Raw genomic sequence first — 23,381 nt, 5'->3', positions numbered from 1 at the left:
CTGAAAAGAATTCCTAACACTTAAATCTATATTCAGTGTCAATAAATTTTTCTTTTTCAGAAATGCTTTTTTTGCCGTTGTAGTCTACATTTTTATATCCGGTCTGCTTCGACCATCATCAATTATTTTGCTGCCCAAATAGCAAAACCCATCTGCTACTTTAACTGTCTCGTTTCCTACTCTAATTCCCTTAACATCACATGATTTAATTCGACTACATTCCATTATTCTTGTTTTCCTTTTGTTGAAGATCATCTTACATCCTCTTTTCAAGACAGTGTCCATTTCATTCAGCTGCTCTTCCAAGTCCTTTAGTGTCTCTGACAGAACTACAATGTCATCGGCAAAATTCAAATATTTTTTTTCTCGCTGAACTATAATTTCTACTTCAAATTTTTCTGTGGTTTCCGTTACTGCTTGTTTAATGTACATATTGAATAACACGGGCATACGCTACAACTCCATTCTCAACCACTGCTTCCCTTTCATGCCCCCCCCCCCCCCCCCGACTCTTACAACTTCAGTCTAGTTTCTGTAAAAGTTGTGAATGGCTTTTCGCTCCCTGTGTTTTACTCCTGCTACCATTAGATTTTCTTCCAAGAGTGTTTTCCACTCAACATTTATTTGGAATTGGAATTACTACATTATTCTTGAAGTCTGAGGGTATTCCACCTGTCTTATACATCATGCGCACCCGATGGAAGAGTTTTATCATGAATGGCTCTCCCTGGACTGTCAGTAATTCTGATGGAATATCGTCTACTGCCAGGATCTGGTATAGAATAAGATTTTCAGAGCTTTGTCAAATTCTTCTCGCAGTATCGTATCTCCCGTATCATCTTTATCTACGACCGCTTCCCTTTCTGTAACGTTGCTTTCAAGTTTATCTCCCTTGTGTAGATCCTCTATACACTCCTTCCACCTTGTAGCTTTCGCTTTTTTGGCTAGGACTGGTTTTCCATATGAGCTCTTGATATTCCTGCAGCTGCTCCCCTACTCCCCAAAGGAATAATTTTCCTGTAGGGGGTATCTCTCCCCCAGTGAAATATGCTTCTGAATCCTTACATTTGTCCTCTAGCCATTCCAGCTTAGCAATTTTGCTCTTCCTATAAGTCTTACATTTTAAACGTTTGTATTCCTTTTCGGGTACTTCATTTGTTGCATTTTTAGATTTTCGCCTTTCAACAGTTAAATTCAATTGTGTTATCCAAGGATTCCTATTAGGCCTTGTCTTTTTACCTGTTTGCTCCTCTGGTGTCTACACTACTTCATCTCTCAATGGTAACCACTATTCTTCTACAGTGTTCCTTTCCCAGGGGCTAGTCAACCGTTATATAGTGCTCCCTCTGAAGCTCTCTGCGACCTCTGGTTCTCTCAGTTTATCCAGGTCACATCTCCTTAAATTCCTACTTCTTTCCGATTTCTTCAGTTTTAACCTACAGTTCATAACCAGTACATTGTGGTCAGAGTCCTCATCTGCCCCTGGAAATGTCTTACAATTTAAAAACAGGTTCATAAGTCTCTATCTGTAACCTTCCGGTACCTTCAGGTCTCTTCCACGTATACAACCTTCTTTTATAATTCTTAAACCAAGTGTTAGCGACCATTAAATTATGTTCTGTGCAAATTTCTATCAGGCAGCTTCATGTTTCTTTCCTTTCCTCCAGTCCACATTCACCTACTATTTTTCTTTATTTTTCTTTTCCTACTATCGAATTCCAGTCCCCCATCACGATTAAATTTTCGTCTCGTTTAACTACCCGAATAATTTCTCTATCTCATCACACATTCCTTCAGTCTACTCATTAACTGCGGAGCTACTTGACATGTATGCTAGTGCCGCTGTGGCACGCGTGGGCTTCGTGTGTATCTTGGTTAAGATAAGGCGTTCACTATAGCTGTTCATAGTAGCTTACCCGCTTTCCCATTATCGTATTCATTATTAAACCTACTTCTTCATTATTCCTATTTGATTTCCTATCTATAACGCTGTATTCACCTGACGAGAAATCCCGTTTCTCCCACCATCGAACTGAAAATTCCCACTATATCCAGCTTCAATCTATCCATTTCCCAACTGAAAGTCTGAAGCCTACCTGCCCGATTAAGTGATCTAACAAGCCACGTTCCGATCCATTGAATGCCAATTTTGTTTCTACTGGTAACATCATCTTGAGTAGTCATCGTCCAGAGATCCGAATCGGGGAATATTTTACCTCCACTATATTTTACCCAAGAGGACGCCATCATCAGTTAACTATACAGTAGAGCTGCATGTCCTCAGTAAAAATTATGGTTGCAGTTTCCCTTTTCTTTCAAGCGTTCACAGTTCTATCACATAGCAGGGACGTTTTGGTTGATGTTGTTGATGTTGCAAGGCCAAATCAGTAAATAATCCACAATGTTGACCTTGCAACTACCGAAAAGGCTGCTGTCCCTCTTCAGGGGCCACAAGTTTGTCTAGCCTCTCAACAGATAGCCTTCCGTTGTGGCTGTACCTACGTTACTACTACCTGTATCACTGAGGCACGCAAGCCATCCCTCCGATGGAAAGGTCCATGGTATGTGGAGCTGAACATTAAGTATGCACCTATTTAATACCTACGGCTGTATCTTAATCTGTTGAACTCAGACCTGCCTTTACTTTAAAGCTGGACACCATATTTAAATATGTGGCAATAATTGAAACATGATGGTAGTTGGTAATATTATTGATTTTGTGTGAATCGTTTAGTGTAATGATAGACATTTCGGAGAAGTGACCGGTGTGACTGGTGATACGTGTTGAAGAGTGTTGGCGTTATATGCTTGGAAGATTTTGAGTGTTGGAAAATAGTGATAGAGTAGCTGAGAATCGATGTCAGACATGGTTACTGGAGTAGGGGAAATGATATGCATTACGGTGAGCTTTAAAAGGGGGAAGACTCTGGTACATGTAATATAACTGTTGGATAACTGGACTTCTTTAGTGATTTGGAGTTGAGATTTGGCTGATACTTCGTTAAGAGATGTTGCAGGTATTATTGGTAAGGCCATATGGTTTGTTGTTAGTGCTGCAAGAATACCAGAGGTGGACGAGAAGGGGATAGAAAGGGGTTTCGTCAGTACTGCGTTAGTGGGAGACATAGGACTTTTAAATGCGTTCGATGGAGTTGTGGAAGGTACAGAATTGCATAAAGCGGCATGTTCTGAGGTGCTCAAAGATTTGGAGGGATTTGTAGCGTCTTTGGATTGCATACGAGTATATTGATTACACGTTGCAGAATATAAGGATGGAATGGCTGCTGATGGCAGGCATAGTGGATCGTGTAGGAATGCAATACTGAATTTGACTGATTATTATTTTATTGTGCTGGATGCTTTAAAGAAGTGGGTTCAGTTTGGAGTGGCATGCAGAGACAGCCAAAAGTATTTTAATGTTTTAGCGAGTAGACTATGATGGTTATACATCTGAAAATCGAAGTCATGGATTCATAAGCGGCGTGTAGCACGATTAGTAATTACCGCTTAGGATCTGGTTAGATTTTTGTGAGGATATAATAGCTCAAGAGTTGAACTGTTTGAAGTAGTACTGCAAAAGTTTCTGGATTATACGGAATATTGTCTAGGCGTGGTGGTTTAGAAATGTATACAATGAATAAGGAACTTTCGTAGATGGTAGGTTGACAATGCTGTTAATAATGGCCATCTGGAAGTGCGTGTGTTTGGGACGAACAAGAGGCCAAAATGCCATCATCGTAAGATTTCTCCATGTAAAGAGGCACGAAGATCGCGTATAAGCGATATTAAGAATTCGAGGAAGGAGATTAGTGCCTTATACAAACTGTTCGTTGACTGTGGGTGTTAACTCATATTGGGTGGACCATTTTGTGTTGGGAAGAATCGACAGAAGAGTAGAATTAGCGTCCCATCAACAACGAGACCTTAGAGACAGAATTCAAGTTAAAGGGACAGGTAGGCGCCATGACCCCTCCAGTGGAACCATCCCGCCATTTGCTTCAAGCGGTTCGAGGGAACTACCATAAATCTAAATCTGGATGGTCAGATGACGGTTTGTACCACCATCTTTCCGCATACTACAGCAGCGTGTTACCGTTGCGCCACTTCGTTCGATGTTTTTCGTATGGGTTTGGGGATCCCACTTGCATTTACACCATCCTGTACAACACTGTTCCACAATATTTTCAGAGTCATCGGAGATACATCGTTACTCGGTCAGGAGTGGATCCTGGCCCCTCGATAATTTAGTCTGCTTACTCCACCTAACGGTTCCACAATGCGGGACCGCGCTCTACTGTGACTCGGTGAGAGCAACTATGGTCAATGAGCGTTGTAGCTGCTCTCGTATAACTAGATAATTAACATGTTTGACGACTAGTAAGCCGTTAATGAATCTGCATATATTCGCTAAAAATGGCAGACATGCCAACAACACCTTTACGTATCTGAGAGACTGATCTAAGGGCATTAGTTTCTCGAAATGCATACCGATCGATTTTTTACATAAGGATTTTCATACAAGATACAAGATCCAACACAAACTTACACAACATTAGATAAGGGCCTAATAATTTAAACTACAAAGATTAAATCTTCATGCAGACTCATTCACTCCAGCACACATTGGGATACCATTAAAACTTTGTATTAATAATGAAACAAGATTGGAAATAGAAAAAAGGTCCCGGAAATATGTGGAATAGCATATATTTCACATTTGTTGTGAAAAGCTTTAATTTAATAATATGATGGACTTGTTCAGCAAGATTTATTCTTCGTTATGTATGAAATCTCATACCATTCCGTTAGGAAAATTCCAAATTTTAATTAATTTTCTGTATTTCAATAAATATTTATGTTATCAACTTGAAATTGGAATGGTGAACTGCAATTGTTACTTGACGGCGTTGCGTAAACCTTTTTTACAATCTTTGTAATGATACAGATAGAAGTTAAATAACAGTACGCACTACACTGTACGCCAGCTGTCAAATACACGGAGTGGGAACATATATCTCGGCAAATAAGGAGTGAGCGTATTTTCTAGGATGTCGATAGGCAAAATCTAGTCGCTTAACGCAAGTTTGAAATCCAGAACTGTTATGGTCATATTACGTTCCGTTTGGGGTAAGATTTGCAAGCGATAAAAGCTTAGAGTAAGAAGCAGGTAGCTGTGGTTGTGCGTTCGATGACTGTGCGAGACGGGGCTTAATCAACTAATGGATTGTCATGGATGAAGATCTGAGAATGGTAACAATCGAAGTAGGTAGTTTTCACAAAGTTGCTAAGTAATCCTTGGTTCACAATTAGCGCCATGTCTTAGGACCGGTAACCGTCTTGTAATAATAAATAAGTAGACACTGTCTGGACCACAACTTTCCTTTTACCGACAACAGGTTTAAATCTGCGCTTCATTTCACCTTCAGATCTGGAGCCACAAAGTGCAGTTTGTCAACGCTGTGTAAAAATAACATTCTTGTTTTTTAGTTTAACAGAACGTTGAAAAACTGCCCTTTGTGGTGCCACACCTGAAGATGATCTGCAGCGCAGGTTGAAACCGTTTGTTAGTAAACAAGAAGTTGTGATTCAGACGGTGTTTGCTTGTTTATTAATCGTTCGTTGCCGTAGAGGAGTCGTTGGTAGACAGCTGGAAGATTTAAGGTCTGTGATAGTAGTCTGTGGATAGCTTCTTAAATAAACAGATGTTGAATGCCTTCGAGGGGATTAACGGCCAAAATGAATGCCACTACTTAAATAACGACTAATGTTCGTGTAGAAATACTAGCAAAGCATTTTTCCTCAGAGTTTCTCGCCTGATGCACCTATATCCGTCTGTAATGTGACGCTTCACAGTAACTCATAGGAGGAGAAGACTACCTTTCCTCGCTCTGTATGAATACAGTTTCGATATCGTCGGAAGATGATCATACCAGATCTGGAAACGTTGTGTAGTAAAGATCCTGATGGACTGATCTGAACACTTGTTCCAATGCAGGTAAAGTGAATAATGATTAATTCAACAGAAGTCTGTTAGAAGACCATCGCACACTATTCAAGTGCCGTCATAGTAGGGAAGCAACCTGTAGCTTCCCCGATAGTTATTCAAAAGATGTAATTATCCATTCATTGTCTGCTTTCACTAGGTGAGGACGCGTACAATGTAAACTTAACGGGTTCTTTTTCGGGAAAAGCACTTTCACAGCAATAATGCGTTCTGTTTACTACATTTTTTTCTTTTCTACTAGTATCGGATTAGGAACGCCATCCTCAAGCATACGCTGTCTCTTAAATTAACCAAGCTATCAATCTGCGTCCTGGCATCATCACTACCCACACCACTTAGTGAAGCAGTGGTGGCTCACTAACGAACACTTGCCTGGGAATGAGAACTGTGTAAATCCTTAGAGTGGTTTTCACTGTCTGCAGAGGATAGTATCGACTAAGGATTGTAGAGATAATTGCGAAGTCCGCTAATGAAGATAAATAATTAAGGAGCTCTGCAATACTGACTTGGTGACAAGTCACAAATTTGAATGTTGTCATCTGGCCCCAGTGTCGCTGTGTATTGTTTCCTTCCTTTCGCGTTCAGCTCAAATTTATTTTTTAAGCTGATATAACAGTAGGACTGTCTAATATGTTATTTATGACAACAAAGGAACTTGCAGGTTTAAAAAGTAAAATCGTAGAAACGGTGTCAGGTAATCTTCCGAGGATTAAAGTGAGTGAAGGACGATCTGACGGCGGGGGTGGCCGAGCGATTCTAGGCGCTACAGTCTGGAACCGCGCGACCGCTACAGTCGTAGGTTCGAATCCTGCCTCGTGCATGGATGTTTGTGATGTCCTTAGGTTAGTTAGGTTTAAGTAGTTCTAAGTTCTAGGGGACTGATGACCTGAGAAGTTAAGTCCCACAGTGCTCAGAGCCATTTGAAGGACGATCTTTGTAAAACGTATATTAATCTTTCGTCCGACATCTTTCACATGTCACTTACCTCTTCAGCTTTCCTCCTCCTTGACTTGTACTGTGATGACGTACATATTAATGTTAGTTTATTTAAGTGAAAATAACCACTTATTCTTTTGCTCAAACATTGTGTTATGGTTGTTCTTTTATACTAATGTATCCCTTTAAATGTTATTAACAGGTTTTGTAACAATATGCGGTCGAACCTGGCAGCATGAACGGTAATAGCTGGTTTGGCTGAAGTTTACTTAGCCTCCAATACGGCCATCTCACCGAGATAGTAATTAATCCGGACCTGAATACTGTTTAATTTAAAAAGTCCGATTTACTGGAACGAACAATATTGGCGCACTTGAGGTATTCAAAGCTGAGCCGATCGCGATAAATTAAAAACGTAGTCAATTGTTCCGTAAACATAGAAAATTTCGTGCGAATTTAAAGATTTTCAGTTCGTCGTCAGTTTAACCCTCCAGTGGAATTGAAATGGTGACCGCTCGTGAATCTATAAAAATAGATAATTAATATGCTGCATACGTAATTTCATTTTGAAATATGTATATTTAACTCCTGTTTCTTTTTCGTGAAACCCTACGAGACATACGTATTAATACTAAAAAGGTCATGAAAATAGAAAGGGAACGAAATTTGTAGGATATTTCCAAAGAAACTAAAGGAAGAATATAAAACAAGGAAATAATACAATTAATAAATTCGTGTGAAGACATCATTGGTATCGGCTACAAGGTAACACAGTGTACCAGTCACTTCGCCTCGTTCTATTTCCTGTAGAAGTAACATTTGTTTATATGAGGCTTAGTAATTTGAAAACTTTGTTATTATTGTACTTTTTGTAAAAGAGCCACAAGATCCCGGTTCTACGTAGGCTCGGACATGGGTGTGTGCGTTGTCCTTAGCGTAAGTTAGTTTAAGTTAGATTAAGTAGTGTGTAAGCCCAGGGATCGATGACCTTAGCAGTTTGGTCCCATAGGAACTTCCACAAATTTTCGAATTGCCAACTACGTAGGCGTGTAACTCCGTGGGCGTGTAGTGTGACGTGGTGAACTGCAGTTATTTTAAAAATGATGAAATTTGGGTTATCTCTGATGATGCGCGGTGCGCAAATAGCATCTGTGAACTGTCTGCACAGATATTGCAATACGATAACTAATAGATTGGACAAACTGTACTGTACGTTAGTATGGTGATAACTCGACAGCAGTTCAGAATAACGACTTCTTCATTTCAGAAAATGAGCGTAATCAGGGAGAAGAGTGTGAATAAATTTGAATAACATGATCGCTGCGACGAGTGAAATTACGTCACCGGGCATAGACTAGACTATCTGCAAATCTCTTAGCGTTAAAACATACAGTATTATGTTAATTTTTCAAAAACTAGAGACTATTGATTATGACATGGCCTCTATGAAACAACAGCAAGATAGCTTAGATAATCATGTAGCGCAAGGAACTGACCAGGTCAAAAACCAGACTGAGCATTTAAAAACCGAGGTTCCTAGTCACGTGACTAACGAGTTGCGAGCTGATGTAGAAATCATAACCAACGAGATCTCACCCTTGAAAACCACCATTAGAGGTATTTTGGAACTAAAACAAGTCCACCCTTCAGCTAGTAGTAACCCAAGTATATCACTCCAATTATCACGAAAAGAGAGCAGATCATTCTTTAAAGGAAACGGATGATCAGATTACAGAAAGACTAGAAACAGCATTAAAGAAAGTAGTTCAGAAAACTATTACTTACGGGTATTCCGAACGGAACACTTTTGTACAGGTGGTCAAAGACTAATTAGTTGTTACACTAGGAAATTTTGCTAAGATTTGCCTAAATGCAAGAGAATGTTCAACCTCACTTTAATCACGAGAAAGAATTAAACGTAGTGAGGAAACAGGTTGGGAATGACGCATCAAAGGCAGCTCTGGTAGCTGAGACTTGCAGTATTTACCATCGTCCGGTACCCAATGAAAATACTTATGTTGAGAAAGGTGTTGTGGTAATCAGTTGTCACAAAACCACATAAAGCAGTGGCATGTGGACAAAGACCACTCTTTTCTTCCGTTTTGTTGGAAGCAAACCTGTTAAAACACGAAGAGCTTCAAATGCTTATCTGTTTGACAAACAGTAACAATAAGTATGAGGAAAGCGCAATCACAGTTACGGTGCGAGTTATCTCTCGCAGCTGCACGCGAAGTTCTGTAATACTAAAACGGTGACAAGACGGCGACGTTAGGTCGATGATGCAACCGATGGCGCGGTCTCTGCGTTCCACTCGAGACGCAGAGTGCGGCTTGCCCTGTATCAACAAAATGAGCCTGACGGAAACCCAAATGGGTGCCGTCCTCAGAATTACGACGCGTTACTATACGGAGCATCTATATGTGCTATAACACATTACACAAACAACGAACTACCAGCACGGATGGGGACAATTTAATTCCAAATCAGTTACTTGTAAGTATCTCCAACTACCAAGATCTTCTATAAGGAATGAAATTTATTTGATGGGATAGCGTTATTATCCTACAGTACAGGCCAAAAATACGAATTTTACAAACTTACCCCTGTTTAGGCAAATGGAGCAAATCGATTGGTTCTTTTTGCATTAGATGTGGTCTGCGATGGACTTGAGGAGACTTACGGAGGCACAATTCGCTCATGGACTGTTCCTCTGAAAACTGCAAAAAAACGTTTTTTAACTACATTTTCGCTGTCACCAACGGACGAAAACCCCGCCGTGGATTTCTAGACGGTTATGGACAGACAATGACTGAAATTCTCACGATATATCCCAATGATCCTAATCTCGAATAAACTAGAAAATTTCCTTCATATCTTTATCCGTTTTCGAGATACAGGGGTTCAAAATTACCCTACGTTTAAAAGTAAAATACAGACGTAAAATACGGTGTGAGGCGAAAATGTTGTTTATAAAGCGACGTAGCACGGGGAAATATGCAGTAAAGAGTCTCTGTTATCATCTGGCTATCCCACGTTCTACTGCTGAAGCACGTGCAATTTTTTGTTCACATAAAATCCAGTCTGAAATGTAAAATTAGTTTTGCGTTACTTCAGTTTCTCATACGTTAACTGTAAATTTTACTGATCAGTACATTTATTTTCATGTGAGTTAAATGCCTAGCTGCAACAGGGAAAGGGAAAAATCCTCATATCAGAACACAAAATCTGCGAATATGTCCTTGTTTATTTAAAAGACTCTGATTGAAACGTGGAACAGCGGCTGCCTCATTCTTCCTTCCACAGCACCGTTAAAAAAATGGCTGTGAGCACTATGGGACTTAACATCTATGGTCATCAGTCCCCTAGAACTTAGAACTACTTAAACCTAACTAACCTAAGAACAACACACAACACCCAGCCATCACGAGGCAGAGAAAATCCCTGACCCCGCCGGGAATCGAACCCGGGAACCCGGGCGCGGGAATCACCCTTAAAAATGGTCCCAAAAATTTTGGCGTTTGAACATGCTCGTGCTTTTCTTAACATGCAGCTATCATCAAATCCACAAGTTCCGTAAATGTAACTCCTTCACACCCTCTAGTTCATCGCTATAAGTCGCTCATACCCATCTACTGCTTGTTGCCTGCCGGCCGCGGTGGTCTAGCGGTTCTAGGCGCGCAGTCCGGAACCGCGCGACTGCTACAGTCGCAGGTTCGAATCCGGCCTCGGGCATGGATGTGTGTGATGTCCTTAGGTTAGTTAGGTTTAAGTAGTTCTAAGTTCTAGGGGACTGATGACCACAGATGTTTAGTCCCATAGTGCTCAGAGCCATTTGAACTGCTTGTTGCCGTTCCTAGCTCATTCATTAAGCTCAACTCCCAGCCATTATCTCTTGTGTGTGTCTCTCTCATTGTCTCCCGTATCATAGCGACAATACCCTTCGTTCAGCCATACTGTTACAGCCTCTTCTTAGTGTAACAGTCTCCCTCTTGCTCTCTGTTATTGCTAATATCTTATTTCTTCCTTCTTGCTGCTACTCCCTTTTCTCACTGACACTATATATATATCTTACTCGTTGTCATTGTCATAACTCTTTCCCCCATTATCACTGGCTGTCACCCTCTTTCTCTTTATTTCTTTGCCTCTCACGCTGTGGCAGTGTCTACTTCATTCTCTTCCTAGCACTGTTCTGTCACTGCCAACTATGTTCCACTGTCACTGCGTCTCTCTCTTTCTCTAACACTGTCATTGTCTCCTTCGCTCTTTCTATTACACAACCACTGTCAACTACCTTACAATATTTGTTATTTTTCCGTCGCTTTTCCACTGCAGCTGTACTCATCTTTCTCTAACACTGTCATTCTCTCCTTCGCTCTTTCTATTACACAACCACTGTCAACTACCTTACAATATTTGTTATTTTTCCGTCGCTTTTCCACTGCAGCTGTCTTCATCTCTCTCAGCATGAAAATAAAAAGGAACGTATTTGCATTTTTGTACTCCGATAGGAGCGTTTCTCCGCTGGTGGTTACATGAGTTATTTGTTTTTTCTCGGTAACTGGATTAGGAGTACCGTCCAAGTTCTCGCAGGTAACATGGATGATGTGGTGAAAGACTGAAAACTTTAAGTCCAGGTTCTGTGAGAGCTGCATCCGAGACCGGCTTACCTTCGCGCTCCAAGAAGAAGACCCGGTAGGTGTTGCCGAGGAGCGGGAGGGCCATCTCTCCCGGCAGCTTGCCGATCTCCGTCCAGACGCGCCACATCCTGGAGATGAAGATGGCCGTCACAGCGACCACCAGGGTAGTCAGCAACAACGCCGACACTCCCAGCATCCTGCCAGCAGCTGTGGAAACACACTGTGTTGGCGGCTCTCTGGCCCGTGCTGAACTGGACGGACTACTGACGCCGCCTGTCCTCCCAAGGCAGCGATGCGCAGGCGATAGACGCAGATTCGTGATTTAACTTCGCTGATAGGAGCGCGTCTCTGTGAGCACAGCATCGCTTATACGGATTCTTATCTGGCTGCATAGGTATTTCCCTCTGGAGCAGTCGCAAGTGAATTAATTAATGCGTCTCGTGCAGCAGCACTGGTCCCGGCGGAGGTTCGAGTCCTCCCTCGGACATGGGTGTGTGTGTTTAGGTTAAATAGTGTGTAAGCTTAGGGACTGGTGACCTTAGCAGTTAAGTCCCATAAGATTTCATGCACATGTGAACATTTTGCAGCAGCACTATTCACTTCTGACGAATTTTGCGGTCTGTTAGCGGTAATTCCATTATCGCGACTCACAGCGTTGATTAGAACAAACTTCAATGATCAGCAGTGAAGGACGTGAAATAAAATTAGCGTTGTGCTGTCAGCTATATATTTGATCGGTGCGTTAACTCTGAGCAGCGCGTATGAACACGGTCCGTCATTCTGGCATTCCATCACTTATCCCAAACTTATAAGAAATTTACAATTACTAAAGTGTGATGAGCCCTGACGTCCTCCTCTATCTCCCTCCCTCTTACTCACTCTTTCTCTCTCTCTCTCTCTCTCTCTCTCTCTCTCTCTCTCTCTCTCTCTCTCTCTCTCTCCCTCCTCTCTCTCTCTCACTGTCTCCTGTGCAACAAATTCTTACCCTTTTCTCTCTCTGGTAAAGGTTTTAATACATTGCTACTCCTCACTACTTAAGCCGTCTTTCCACATGACGTGGCAGCTAACGTTAACGTGAACGCGGAAGAGATATCTGACCCCAATAGAATCAGCGCTTTCGGCACACGAGACGAGCTCCTGAACGTGATATGCGGCCTCAGTGCTCTCCAGTACCGTTGTCGGCGTTCGTTGGCTCGCAAGCCTCATAGTTTATTTACGAAAATGCACGCGTGTACAATAGATGCGTTACCTCTGTTAGCGAATTTCCAATGAGAGCGGAGAAAATTGCGAAGAAGTTTCTGGACTCGTCGAGGGCTTGAACAGCGAATTCCTGGTAAAGGAATACTGAACAACGATCTGAGATACATGGTAGAAGTTAATCATTAACTCAGTTGCATTTTCGTCCCATTTTCTGTATTAAAGTTAATGTAGTTGAGGAATAGTTTCTAATGTGAGTTTTTGCTGGCATAATATCCGTATTCTCGATGTTGCATTGACTACCAACACTCTGAAGTACCCTACTTCATGAGACAGACTCCAAGATCGAGATTAATTTCGTAAGTTCATTCGAATGCAAGAAGAGATTTTTTCGATGCTTCTCACCATCATTGAACAACCCATTTATCTGTAAGACACAAACATGAGCCAACGCCTAACGCCAGAGACATCTATCCGCTTAAGCACCAAAGGAACTGGTATAGGCACGCGTATTAAAATAGAAGGAAATGTGAACAGGCAGAATACTGCACTGCGTTCGGCAACTCCTATGTAAGACAACAAGTGTCTGGCGCAGTTGTTAGATCGGTACTTGCTGTTACGATTACAGGTTATCAAGATTTAAGTGAGTTACAGTCGGCGCACGACCTACGTGACATAGCATCTCCGGACAGCGATGAAGTGAGGACTTTCCCGTACGACCATTTCACGGGTGTACCATGAATATGAGGAATCTGGTAAAACATCAAACCTCCAACATCGCTACGGCAGGAAAAAGATCGTGCAAGAACTGAACCAACGACGACTGAAGAGAATCGTTCAACGTTACAGTGGTTCCGCAAATTGTGGCAGATTTCAATGCTGGGTCGTTAATAAGTGTCAACGTACGAAGCGTTCAACGAAACATCATCGATTTGGGCTTTCAGAGCTGAAAGTCCACTCGTGTATCCTTGACGACTGCACAACACAAGGCTTTACACCTCGCCTGGGCCCGTCAACACCGACATTGGACTGTTGATGACTGGAAACATGTTGCCTGTCGGACGAGTCTCGTTTCAAAGAGTATCGAGCAGAGGAACGTGTACGGGTACGGGGACAAACTCACGAATCCGTGGGCCCTGCATGTGAGCGAGGGACTGTTCAAGCTGGTGGAGGCCCTATTATGGTGTGAGATGTGTATCCCTGATACGTTTAGATACGACTCTGACAGCTCACACGTATGTAAGCATCCTGTCTGATCACCTGCATCCAGTCATGTCCATTCTGCAATCTGACGGACTTGGGCAATACCAGAAGGAAATTGCGACACTTCACACGACTTGCTACAGAGCTACAGAGTGACTCCAAGTACACTTTTCTGATTTTAAACACTTGCGCTGGTCATCAAACTCCCCAAGCATGAACATTATTGAACATATCTGGGATGCCTTGCAATGTGCTGTTCAAAAGAGATCTCCACCCCTTCGTACTCTTACGGATTTATAGACAGCCTTGCGGGATTCATGGTGTCACTTCCCTCCAGCACTACTTCAGACGTTAGTCGAATCCATGTCACGTTGTGTTCCGGCACTTCTGCGTGCTCGCGGGGACCCTAAACGATATTATACAGGTGTACCAGTTTCGTTGGATCTTCAGTATATGTATTTTACAGAAAACTTCCAGTGTGTAGCTTGTGTTTATCTTCTGTCACAGACTGACAGTCACGTTAAGCTTTCTGGCCAGTGCACAAACATTCGTTGACGTTTGCAACAAAAATTGAAGCACTGCATAACATAGACTTTGACATAATACTTGCACTGAATGAATAAGGAAGATCCAGAATCTTTTAGGAAATAAAGGATGGAAATTTTTTTCTGGAGGTAGGCAGACGCGAACGTGCTAACTTCGATTTCAGAATTCACAGCTCACTAAGCATTCATCTGTACTACAGTTTAAAAACTGCTGCCATGACTCTGTGTATCACATTCACTATTTAAGGGCTGTATATACCCATATCATTATCTGATATTAAAAATGCAAATAAAACCAAAAAGATGCGCTTTTGGTTCTCATCGTGTGCGGTAGCATTGAAACAATATACTTTAGTAGCACATAATTAATAACACTAGGAACATCAACTACAAGAAGCCGTTGCCTAGCGATATTTAGTTTCCTGTCATTTTATTATAACAAGTCATAGACAGACCGAAGCTTTTTCAAGATATCCTCAATTTTCTGACGCTATGAAACCGGTTATATCCATACCATGTAGTCTATGAGAGTAAAAAAACCCACCAGGCACAATGTTTAACGCCATGCGATGTGGCTACTCCTGTTTTCTGCTAGTAACTTAAAACAGTGTCGCATCTCTCTGGTCACGCTCCTCACCACAAGGAAAAAATCTAACATGACAGATTATTTACTTCACGCTCTGCGGCGTAATGGAAGGTGTAATTCCATGCGGTAACGTCACCAGCTCCTCGTCCATGTGTGTTTTCACGTATCGTTAGAGGACGGCCTTACGGTCCCGTTCATTTTTAATTTGTCGACTGTTGTGAGCACTCTTTCGTAGTTTTCTTCTAAGATGTGTTCTGGTTGTAACTACATTCCGAAGGAATTTTATGCGCTTTTGGCTGCTGCGCTTTTGGCCGCTGTTGGGTGCTACCCTTACGTCCCTTTTGAATGAAGTGTTACAGGTAGAGCCGACCTCGTTCAAAGTGGGAAAAATGGTTTTATTGCCGAAACGCCCTGGATCGGCTGCCCCTGATACCTTTCGCCCACTTACTTTGTTAAACTTTGATTACAAGACTACGACGAGGGCAGTTTACAGTAGGATGTCGGCTCTGATTTAGATGACAGTTGCCAAACATCAAAGCTGCGTACCTGGTCGTACAGTTCTTACCCCTATAGTCGACCACCATGATGTGGTTTGGGTCGCTGCTGTAACGTCCATCCCTTCTGCCCTTGCTTTTCTAGACTTTGCTAAGGCATTTCAGTGTGTTAATCACGACATTTTGCTTCGGATTCTGGAGACTGTTGGTTTTACTGTTGACTGACGGCGAATGTTCTGAAATCTGTTTACGGATATTTCAGCGTTGGTAGTAGTTAATGGCCAACTGACGCGCCCGATAAATATCGCTAGGTCAGTGCCTCAAGGAAACCCGTTTTCAGTGAGTTCGTTTGTGTTATCTCTAGAGCCCCTACCTCGGATGCTGGCATCCGAGCTGAAAGGTTTGACGCTTTTCCGGAGAGGCTATAGCTGTTCGTGCATACGTGGATGACGTGCTGGTTCTGCTCCGCAGTTCTGCGCAGATACCACGACTGAAGATTGTTGTTGTTGTTGTGGTCTTCAGTCCTGAGACAGGTTTGATGCAGCTCTCCATGCTACTCTATCCTGTGCAAGCTTCTTCATCTCCCAGAACCCACTGCAACCTACATCCTTCTGAATCTGCTTAGTGTAGTCATCTCTTGGTCTCCCTCTGCGATTTTTACCCTCTACGCTGCCCTCTTCACTTCCATACATGGCTACACTCCGTACAAATACTTTCAGAAAGGACTTCCTGACCCATAAATCTAGACTCGATGTTAACAAATTTCCCTTCTTCAGAAACGCTTTCCTTGCCATTGCCAGTCTACATTTTATATCCTCTCTACTTCGACCATCATCAGTTATTTTGCTCCCCAAATAGCAAAACTCCTTTACTACTTTAAGTGTCTCATTTCCTAATCTAATTCCCTCAGCATCACCCGACTTCATTCGACTACATTCCATTACCCTCGTTTTGCTCTTGTTGATGTTCATCCTATATCCTACTTTCAAGACACTATCCACGATGATTATTGTTGGAGTTATGGTGCACTACTTATTGAAGACAAATACTGGCTTCTTACTTTGTGAGGTTTTGATGATGCGGTTGTTCCATGGGTCACTACAGGAAACCGGCACACTTCTCTCGGCATCATCATTTATCGTTGTCCACTCAAAATGGCGACCCTCAACTGAAAGTCTCCTACGGACAAAATTCAGGGAGCGATAATAGAACATGGAAGGCGTTCTCTTACTCTGCTCCAGAAAATAGGAATACTAGATATGGCTACATATGTCTTATACAAAGATTATTACGTGGCCCAAGTTTATCCGCTTCCCTCGATGATGGCGAAAAATTAGAATTGTTGTCTGGTCATTTTTTTATCGAAACGACGTATCTTTCACTTACGTTATGAGGTGGTGACGAAGCCTCGTTATTTTGGGTGTTGGTACTGGCTGATATACCAAGGAAGACGCAGATGCTGCACGTGCGACGTGGTGTTTTAACGATAACTCAAGAAACTCATGCACTCAAGTCTCGTTTATTTCTGTGTCTCCGTCCTGCTAGACTTGAACCCCCTATTGATGTTGGTAGCATAAACTATAACACATTTGTGACTTCTGTCTTGCGGTGAGCTATTTAGGGCTTGAAATTTTATGGAGATCCGTACTCACCATGAAATCCCTAAAGACTCGTTGGGAAGGAGTCCCTTGTCCGGATCTCCTTGAAAGATAATCTCCGCAAACAACCTGGGCGACATTGTGGTTCACTATCAGTCTTCTAATTTTGCCGGTGCGCATAGGGTCCTCGTGGTATAAGATAGTAAATAACTTGTTTCCAACGAACGAGCGACATTTCCATAGAGGACTTAGTGACTCTGATTTATGTTGTCGTTGTACTTCTACAGACACTATACATCATTTTACTTGTGCGAGTCACATGGCAAACTCATCCTGGATTATGGTGCAATTGGCCTTCCTTATTCTATCTTCTGAGACTGTATACACTGCGGAGATCATATTATGCCCAGTTTCTTTCTTATTTCCACGGTGGAAAACCCATACCATAATATGGTTGTTGGAACACGTCGTCCATTACGTCATAGAAGCTGAGGGGTAGATCACCATGCCATTCAGGCAGTACATGATCACGGATTATTGGACACACTTGCGACTGACTCGATATCGAGAGTACTCTTGTGTTTCGTCGGTAAGGTGCTGGTTAATCTCATTTTCCTGATGATGGGTGCTTTTTTTGCTATGTATGTTCCCAACTGTTTTACTTTGGCTTGTTCTCTCCTAGTTTCCCTGCTCGTTTTGCTTTGTGTTTTGCCACAGTACGTCCAGTTCTATTGTATGATGCGTATAAATGAATCGTATATGCACACATGACAATATATAATCCTTACAATTAAATTTTTCTAGAGGGAAGCCTTAGTTTTCCGTTTAGAATGTAATCCGATTTCGTTGTCCTTGTGCTTTTAGATTCAGTATAAAAACCAAAACAAAGTGAATAAATGCAAAATAATTAAAAATTTAAGTAGTTAGTAAAATGTAAAAGACTAAATAAAAAAGTTGTTGGCACATAGGATGAGAACTTGGTAGTGGTTTTTCGGGTATGTTCTCGTTTTTCTTCCTTTCTCTTTTTATTTATTATTCTGTTATCATAATTAATTTTTTCTCACATTTGCAGCTAATACTACACGATGATTTTACTATGGTCTACAGTAGTTTCATGATGATACCAAGTCAACCCGATCGCAGTAATAAAGAAAAGAGGAGTGGCTAGATAGTTAACGTAATTACGACGAGCACTGCCTCCGGGTGGCGCAGTGAGTAACGCAACTGTCTAGTAAACACGAGTTCCCGGCCCTCCACACATTTTCACTCGTCGCCGCTGATTCAGCTGTAAGTCGTAATACAGCTGACATCAGTAGTTGCTTTCCTTTCTGCTCCTTCATCCTTCAATTTACATAACATATGTTACAGCGGCGGATTCCGTGTGACGTCTGTTCTTTTTGGACAAGTGCGAAAGAAGAGACACCATGCTTTCATGTAATCAATCAGAAATCACATTTGTATGTTGGCTGTTTATGAGAAAATAGTGCTATCGCTTGAGAAAGAAGGACAAACGGCAATAAGGAGGAGGAACGGTCACAGTGTAGCAATTCTGCGGCCCACAACACTACGGTTTGTAGTTACATGATATTGCTGTTTCCATTGACCATAATCCCTTAACTATCAAGCACTGAACTGACAAGTTCAGGATCATCATAGTCAACGCCACACAGGTTCCCTGTCCCGTAAATTTTTAATATACCATCAAATAAGACATTGATAGTTAAAAAAAAAGAGCGGAAAAGTATGAATAGGACTTGTGTTCCGAGGATTATGTACAAACTTAAATTTGTGTGTAGATAATAATATTAATCTCGTGTGGCCCCCATGGCCCGGAGGAAGGCTTTCTATTAAACGCATATTCGGTGACTTGTGTGTCCCTAAACTACCTCAGTATTCCAAACAGGAAAAGGGGACCCACTTTTTAACGACGAATTCAAATCACTTGTTTCTGGTGTCTCCACACATCATTGAGGAACCAAGGGTAGATTAAAACAAAGACTGAATAATTCGTATCCGCCCTTCCATTCCGTTCCGCGACGTCTATGTTTCCAGGCTGCTTTACCTGTGGTCCAAATGGTTCAAATGGCTCTGAGCACTATGGGACTTAACATCTTTGGTCATCAGTCCCCTAGAACTTAGAACTACTTAAACCTAACTAACCTAAGGACATCACACACATCCATGCCCGAGGCAGGATTCGAACCTGCGACCGTAGCAGTCGCGCGGTTCCGGAGTGAGCGCCTAGAACAGCTAGACCACCGCGGCCGGCACCTGTAGTCCACCAGGTTGGACATGTACATAGTTCATCTAGAGGTTTCGGTGAGTGGGACCAAGGCTTGATTACTGCAATCAACCGGAAAGAAATTTATCGCTCCCCGGCAAGAACACTATTCAAAAATACAGTACTTGAGATAAACAGACTTGAAGAATTCTAACCAGAAAACTTCATTGTAGTCCATACAACAGTAATATGGTCATGCAGTTCTGTTCTCGTCGTATGTGAGGTTTTATCAGCTGTTTCATTTTTCTTGATTTTGTAAAAAAGATATACGATTTCACCCTTCATTTAATACTTTTGCCACTTTCCCACCACAAATAATATTTTTTTGTACTAAGTGCAACATTACACGGCATTCGAACCTGCATCATGCAAGACTAGTATTCAAGTTACAATAAAAATGAAAAATAAGCTTACTTACTTACTCGTTCGGCATCACAGAGACATAATTTACAATATTCTTACCACTATATACTAAAAAAGAAAACAATATAACTCTACACTATATTAGATATGTTTTTGAGCCACTCTATGGCTGAGTCACTGAGTATATGTATGTCCACGAGTTCACCACCATAGCCATACACTTTGCACACGAGTAGATGGTCCATTGTCTGTATTTTACCGCACTGATATTGTTCTATTAGAAAATGTAAAATGTTAAACTGTAATGTATGAAAATGAACACAACTTAATAAAGAAAATCATTAGTTGCAATTTGAGGAACACAATTTACGAAAAATAGGCTCATAAGTGGGATTATATATTGTAGAAATACTTTTACCTTGGAAAGGAATCCATTATGATCTCTCTTTATAGCAGAAATGTCCATTTTTTCCTTGTACATCGCAAACCACGATATTGCATAATATATACAAGAGCTGTATTCATCACAGTCGTGTCTGTTCCTTCAGACATGCAAGATGTGCGAAGGACATTGCAATGTAATATACAGACACTGTGTAAACACTGACATTGTAATAATCGATGATATTAACAATTAATTTCAACTTACCTTATACATGAAAATTTTCGCACCTTATAATCTGCCTCTCTTCATGAATAAGTGAACCATGCACTCCCGCTAGTAACAACGCTGAAGTGGCACTGTTCTCTCTGTAGCCTACAACAAAGTTTGCACATCTCCCCTGATGTGGACAGATAGAAAGATACAGATATACACGCTGGGTACTTCTCACGTAGTTTTCGGTAACAAAAACTAAAAATTGCCGTTTTTTGACTTGTGCCACTACTCTTGCTGGGGTGCGATATACTGCAGTAAAGATAAAGAGTCTTTGACAGAATAGATCAGCGTGGAGAGCGTCATAAAACCAGTCTTCGTATTGAGGACCCCAACAACAATAACAGCTTATTGATAATGACGCTAACATCATAAACTAATATCATATAAACGAGAAATGTATTTTCGTCTGTCACAGTCTGGTTCCTCATACTTATTGTATATACCATCCTAAGACAACAGGAAAATGGTGGAACGTTCCCTTGTGGTCACTAGGTACGTATCACAAGCAGTGATGTGTGACATGTAAGTATGCGCAGTCATGAGATGGGTTTCATTGATGTGAATAAAAATTGTCCTAGGATCAGTGTTTGGCTCACTTGATCGTCAGTGGTGGACTGGGCTGTACGATTATTTTTTTTTGTGTGAGATAGCACAAAATGAGTCAGGCACTAATTTGCAATGAAAAACTATTAACCCTGTCTCATACGCTGAGGTGACACAAGTCATGGAATACTTCCTAATATCGTGTCGGACGTGCTGGGCGTAATCCAGCAACTCAACGTGGCAGTTACTCAACAAGTCTTTGGAAGCCTCTTGCAGAAATACTGAGCCATGCTGACGCTATGTTTTATGCACGAACTAACCTCTCCATCATGTCCCACAAATGTTCGATGGATGTCCGAATCATTCACTCTAATTTGTCCGCCGATCGAGGGGGCGCAGTGGTTAGCACACAGGACTCGCATTCGGGCGGACGACGGTTCAAACCAGCGTCCGGTCACCGACAATTAGGTCTTCCGTGATTTCCCTAAATTGCTACAGGCAAATGCCAGGATTGTTTCTTTGAAAGGGCACGGTCGATTTCCTTCCCTGTCCTTGACACCGAACTCGTGCACCCTCTTTAATGACCTCGAGGTCTTCGCGACGCTAAATCCAATTTTCTTCATTCCTTCCTTCGAGTTATCCACAATGTTCTTCAAACCATAGCAAACAATTGTGGCCCAGTGACACGGCATACTGTCATCCACAAAAACTCCGTCGTTGTTTGAGAACATGAAGTCCATGAATGGCTGCATATGATCTCCAGGTAGCCAAGCGTGACCATTTACAGTCAATGATCGGTTCCACTGCACCAGAGCACACAGTCAGTGCCATGTAAATACATCCCACACCATTATGGATCAACCATAAGGTTGCACAGTGCCTTGTTCATAAATTGGGTCCGTGGTTTCGTGGGGTTTGCGTGTCACTGGAGTCCTACCATCAGCTCTTACCAACTGAAATCCGACTCATCCGACCAGGCCACGTATTTCTACTCGTCTATGATCCAATCAATATGGTTACGAGCCCAGGAGAGACGCTGCGGGCGATGTTGTGGTGTTAGCAGAGGCACTCCTGTCGGTCGTCTGCTTCCATAGCCCATTAATGCCACATTTTGCCGCAATGTCCTTAGGAATACGTTCTTCGCACGTCGCACATTGATTTCTGCGGTTACTTCAAGCAGTGTTGCTTGTCTGTCAGCACTGAGAACGCTACGCGAGCGCCGCTGCTCTCGGTGGTAAAGTGAAGGTCGTGGGCCACTGTATTGTCCGCCATGAGAGGTGATGCCTGAAATCTGTTTTTCTCCGCAGGCTTTTGAAGCTGCTCATTTCAGAATACTGAATTCCTTAACGATTTTCGATACGGAATGTGCCATGTGTGTAGCTCCAACCACGACTCCGCGTTCAAAGTCTGTTAATTCCCGTCGTGCGGCCATAATCACGTCGGAAGCATCTTCACATGAATCACGTGGGTCAAATGACAGCTCTGTTAACACCGTACTTTTTACACCTTGTGTACGTGGTAATACCCGTTTCTGTGTATTATGTACATATTACTATCTCACGACTTTTGTAACCTCAGAGTAGATGCAGCGTGTGGCGAACATTTTGATTGCCAGGAGTATCACTAGCGTAAAAGCGCTTCATATTTAGAGCTCTATCTTATAAAGGTCACTGATTTTGGATGCAAACTAAATACACTCCTGGAAATGGAACAAAGAACACATTGACACCGGTGTGTCAGACCCACCATACTTGCTCCGGACACTGCGAGAGGGCTGTACAAGCAATGATCACACGCACGGCACAGCGGACACACCAGGAACCGCGGTGTTGGCCGTCGAATTTGTGCACCGCCGCCGTCAGTGTCACCCAGTTTGCCGTGGCATACGGAGCTCCATCGCAGTCTTTAACACTGGTAGCATGCTGCGACAGCGTGGACGTGAACCGTATGTGCAGTTGACGGACTTTGAGCGAGGGCGTATAGTGGGCATGCGGGAGGCCGGGTGGACGTACCACCGAATTGCTCAACACGTGGGGCGTGAGGTCTCCACAGTACATCGATGTTGTCGCCAGTGGTCGACGGAAGGTGCACGTGCCCGTCGACCTGGGACCGGACCGCAGCGACGCACGGATGCACGCCAAGACCGTAGGATCCTACGCAGTGCCGTAGGGGATCGCACCGCCACTTCCCAGCAAATTAGGGACACTGTTGCTCCTGGGGTATCGGCGAGGACCATTTGCAACCGTCTCCATGAAGTTGGGCTACGGTCCCGCACACCTTTAGGCCGTCTTCCGCTCACGCCCCAACATCGTGCACCCCGCCTCCAGTGGTGTCGC

At 42.5% G+C, this 23,381-nt stretch overlaps 1 protein-coding gene across 1 annotated transcript in view; it reads right to left on the bottom strand.

Moving 5' to 3' along the window:
• LOC126282120 (cytochrome P450 4C1-like) overlaps positions 1–11,916 on the bottom strand; it is an 89,404-nt gene extending 77,488 nt beyond the window's left edge. Inside the window, exon 1 of the mRNA XM_049981589.1 lies at positions 11,608–11,916. Within this exon, the coding sequence (XP_049837546.1) occupies positions 11,608–11,773 (166 nt within the window). The 5' untranslated portion in view covers positions 11,774–11,916. The remainder of the gene's footprint in view (positions 1–11,607) is intronic.
• Between the last annotated feature and the right edge of the window lie 11,465 nt (positions 11,917–23,381).

This window comes from Schistocerca gregaria, chromosome 7 (genome assembly GCF_023897955.1).
Source record: "Schistocerca gregaria isolate iqSchGreg1 chromosome 7, iqSchGreg1.2, whole genome shotgun sequence".
NCBI classification, from domain to species: Eukaryota; Metazoa; Arthropoda; class Insecta; order Orthoptera; family Acrididae; genus Schistocerca; species Schistocerca gregaria.
This window is presented reverse-complemented; position numbering and strand designations above follow the sequence as displayed.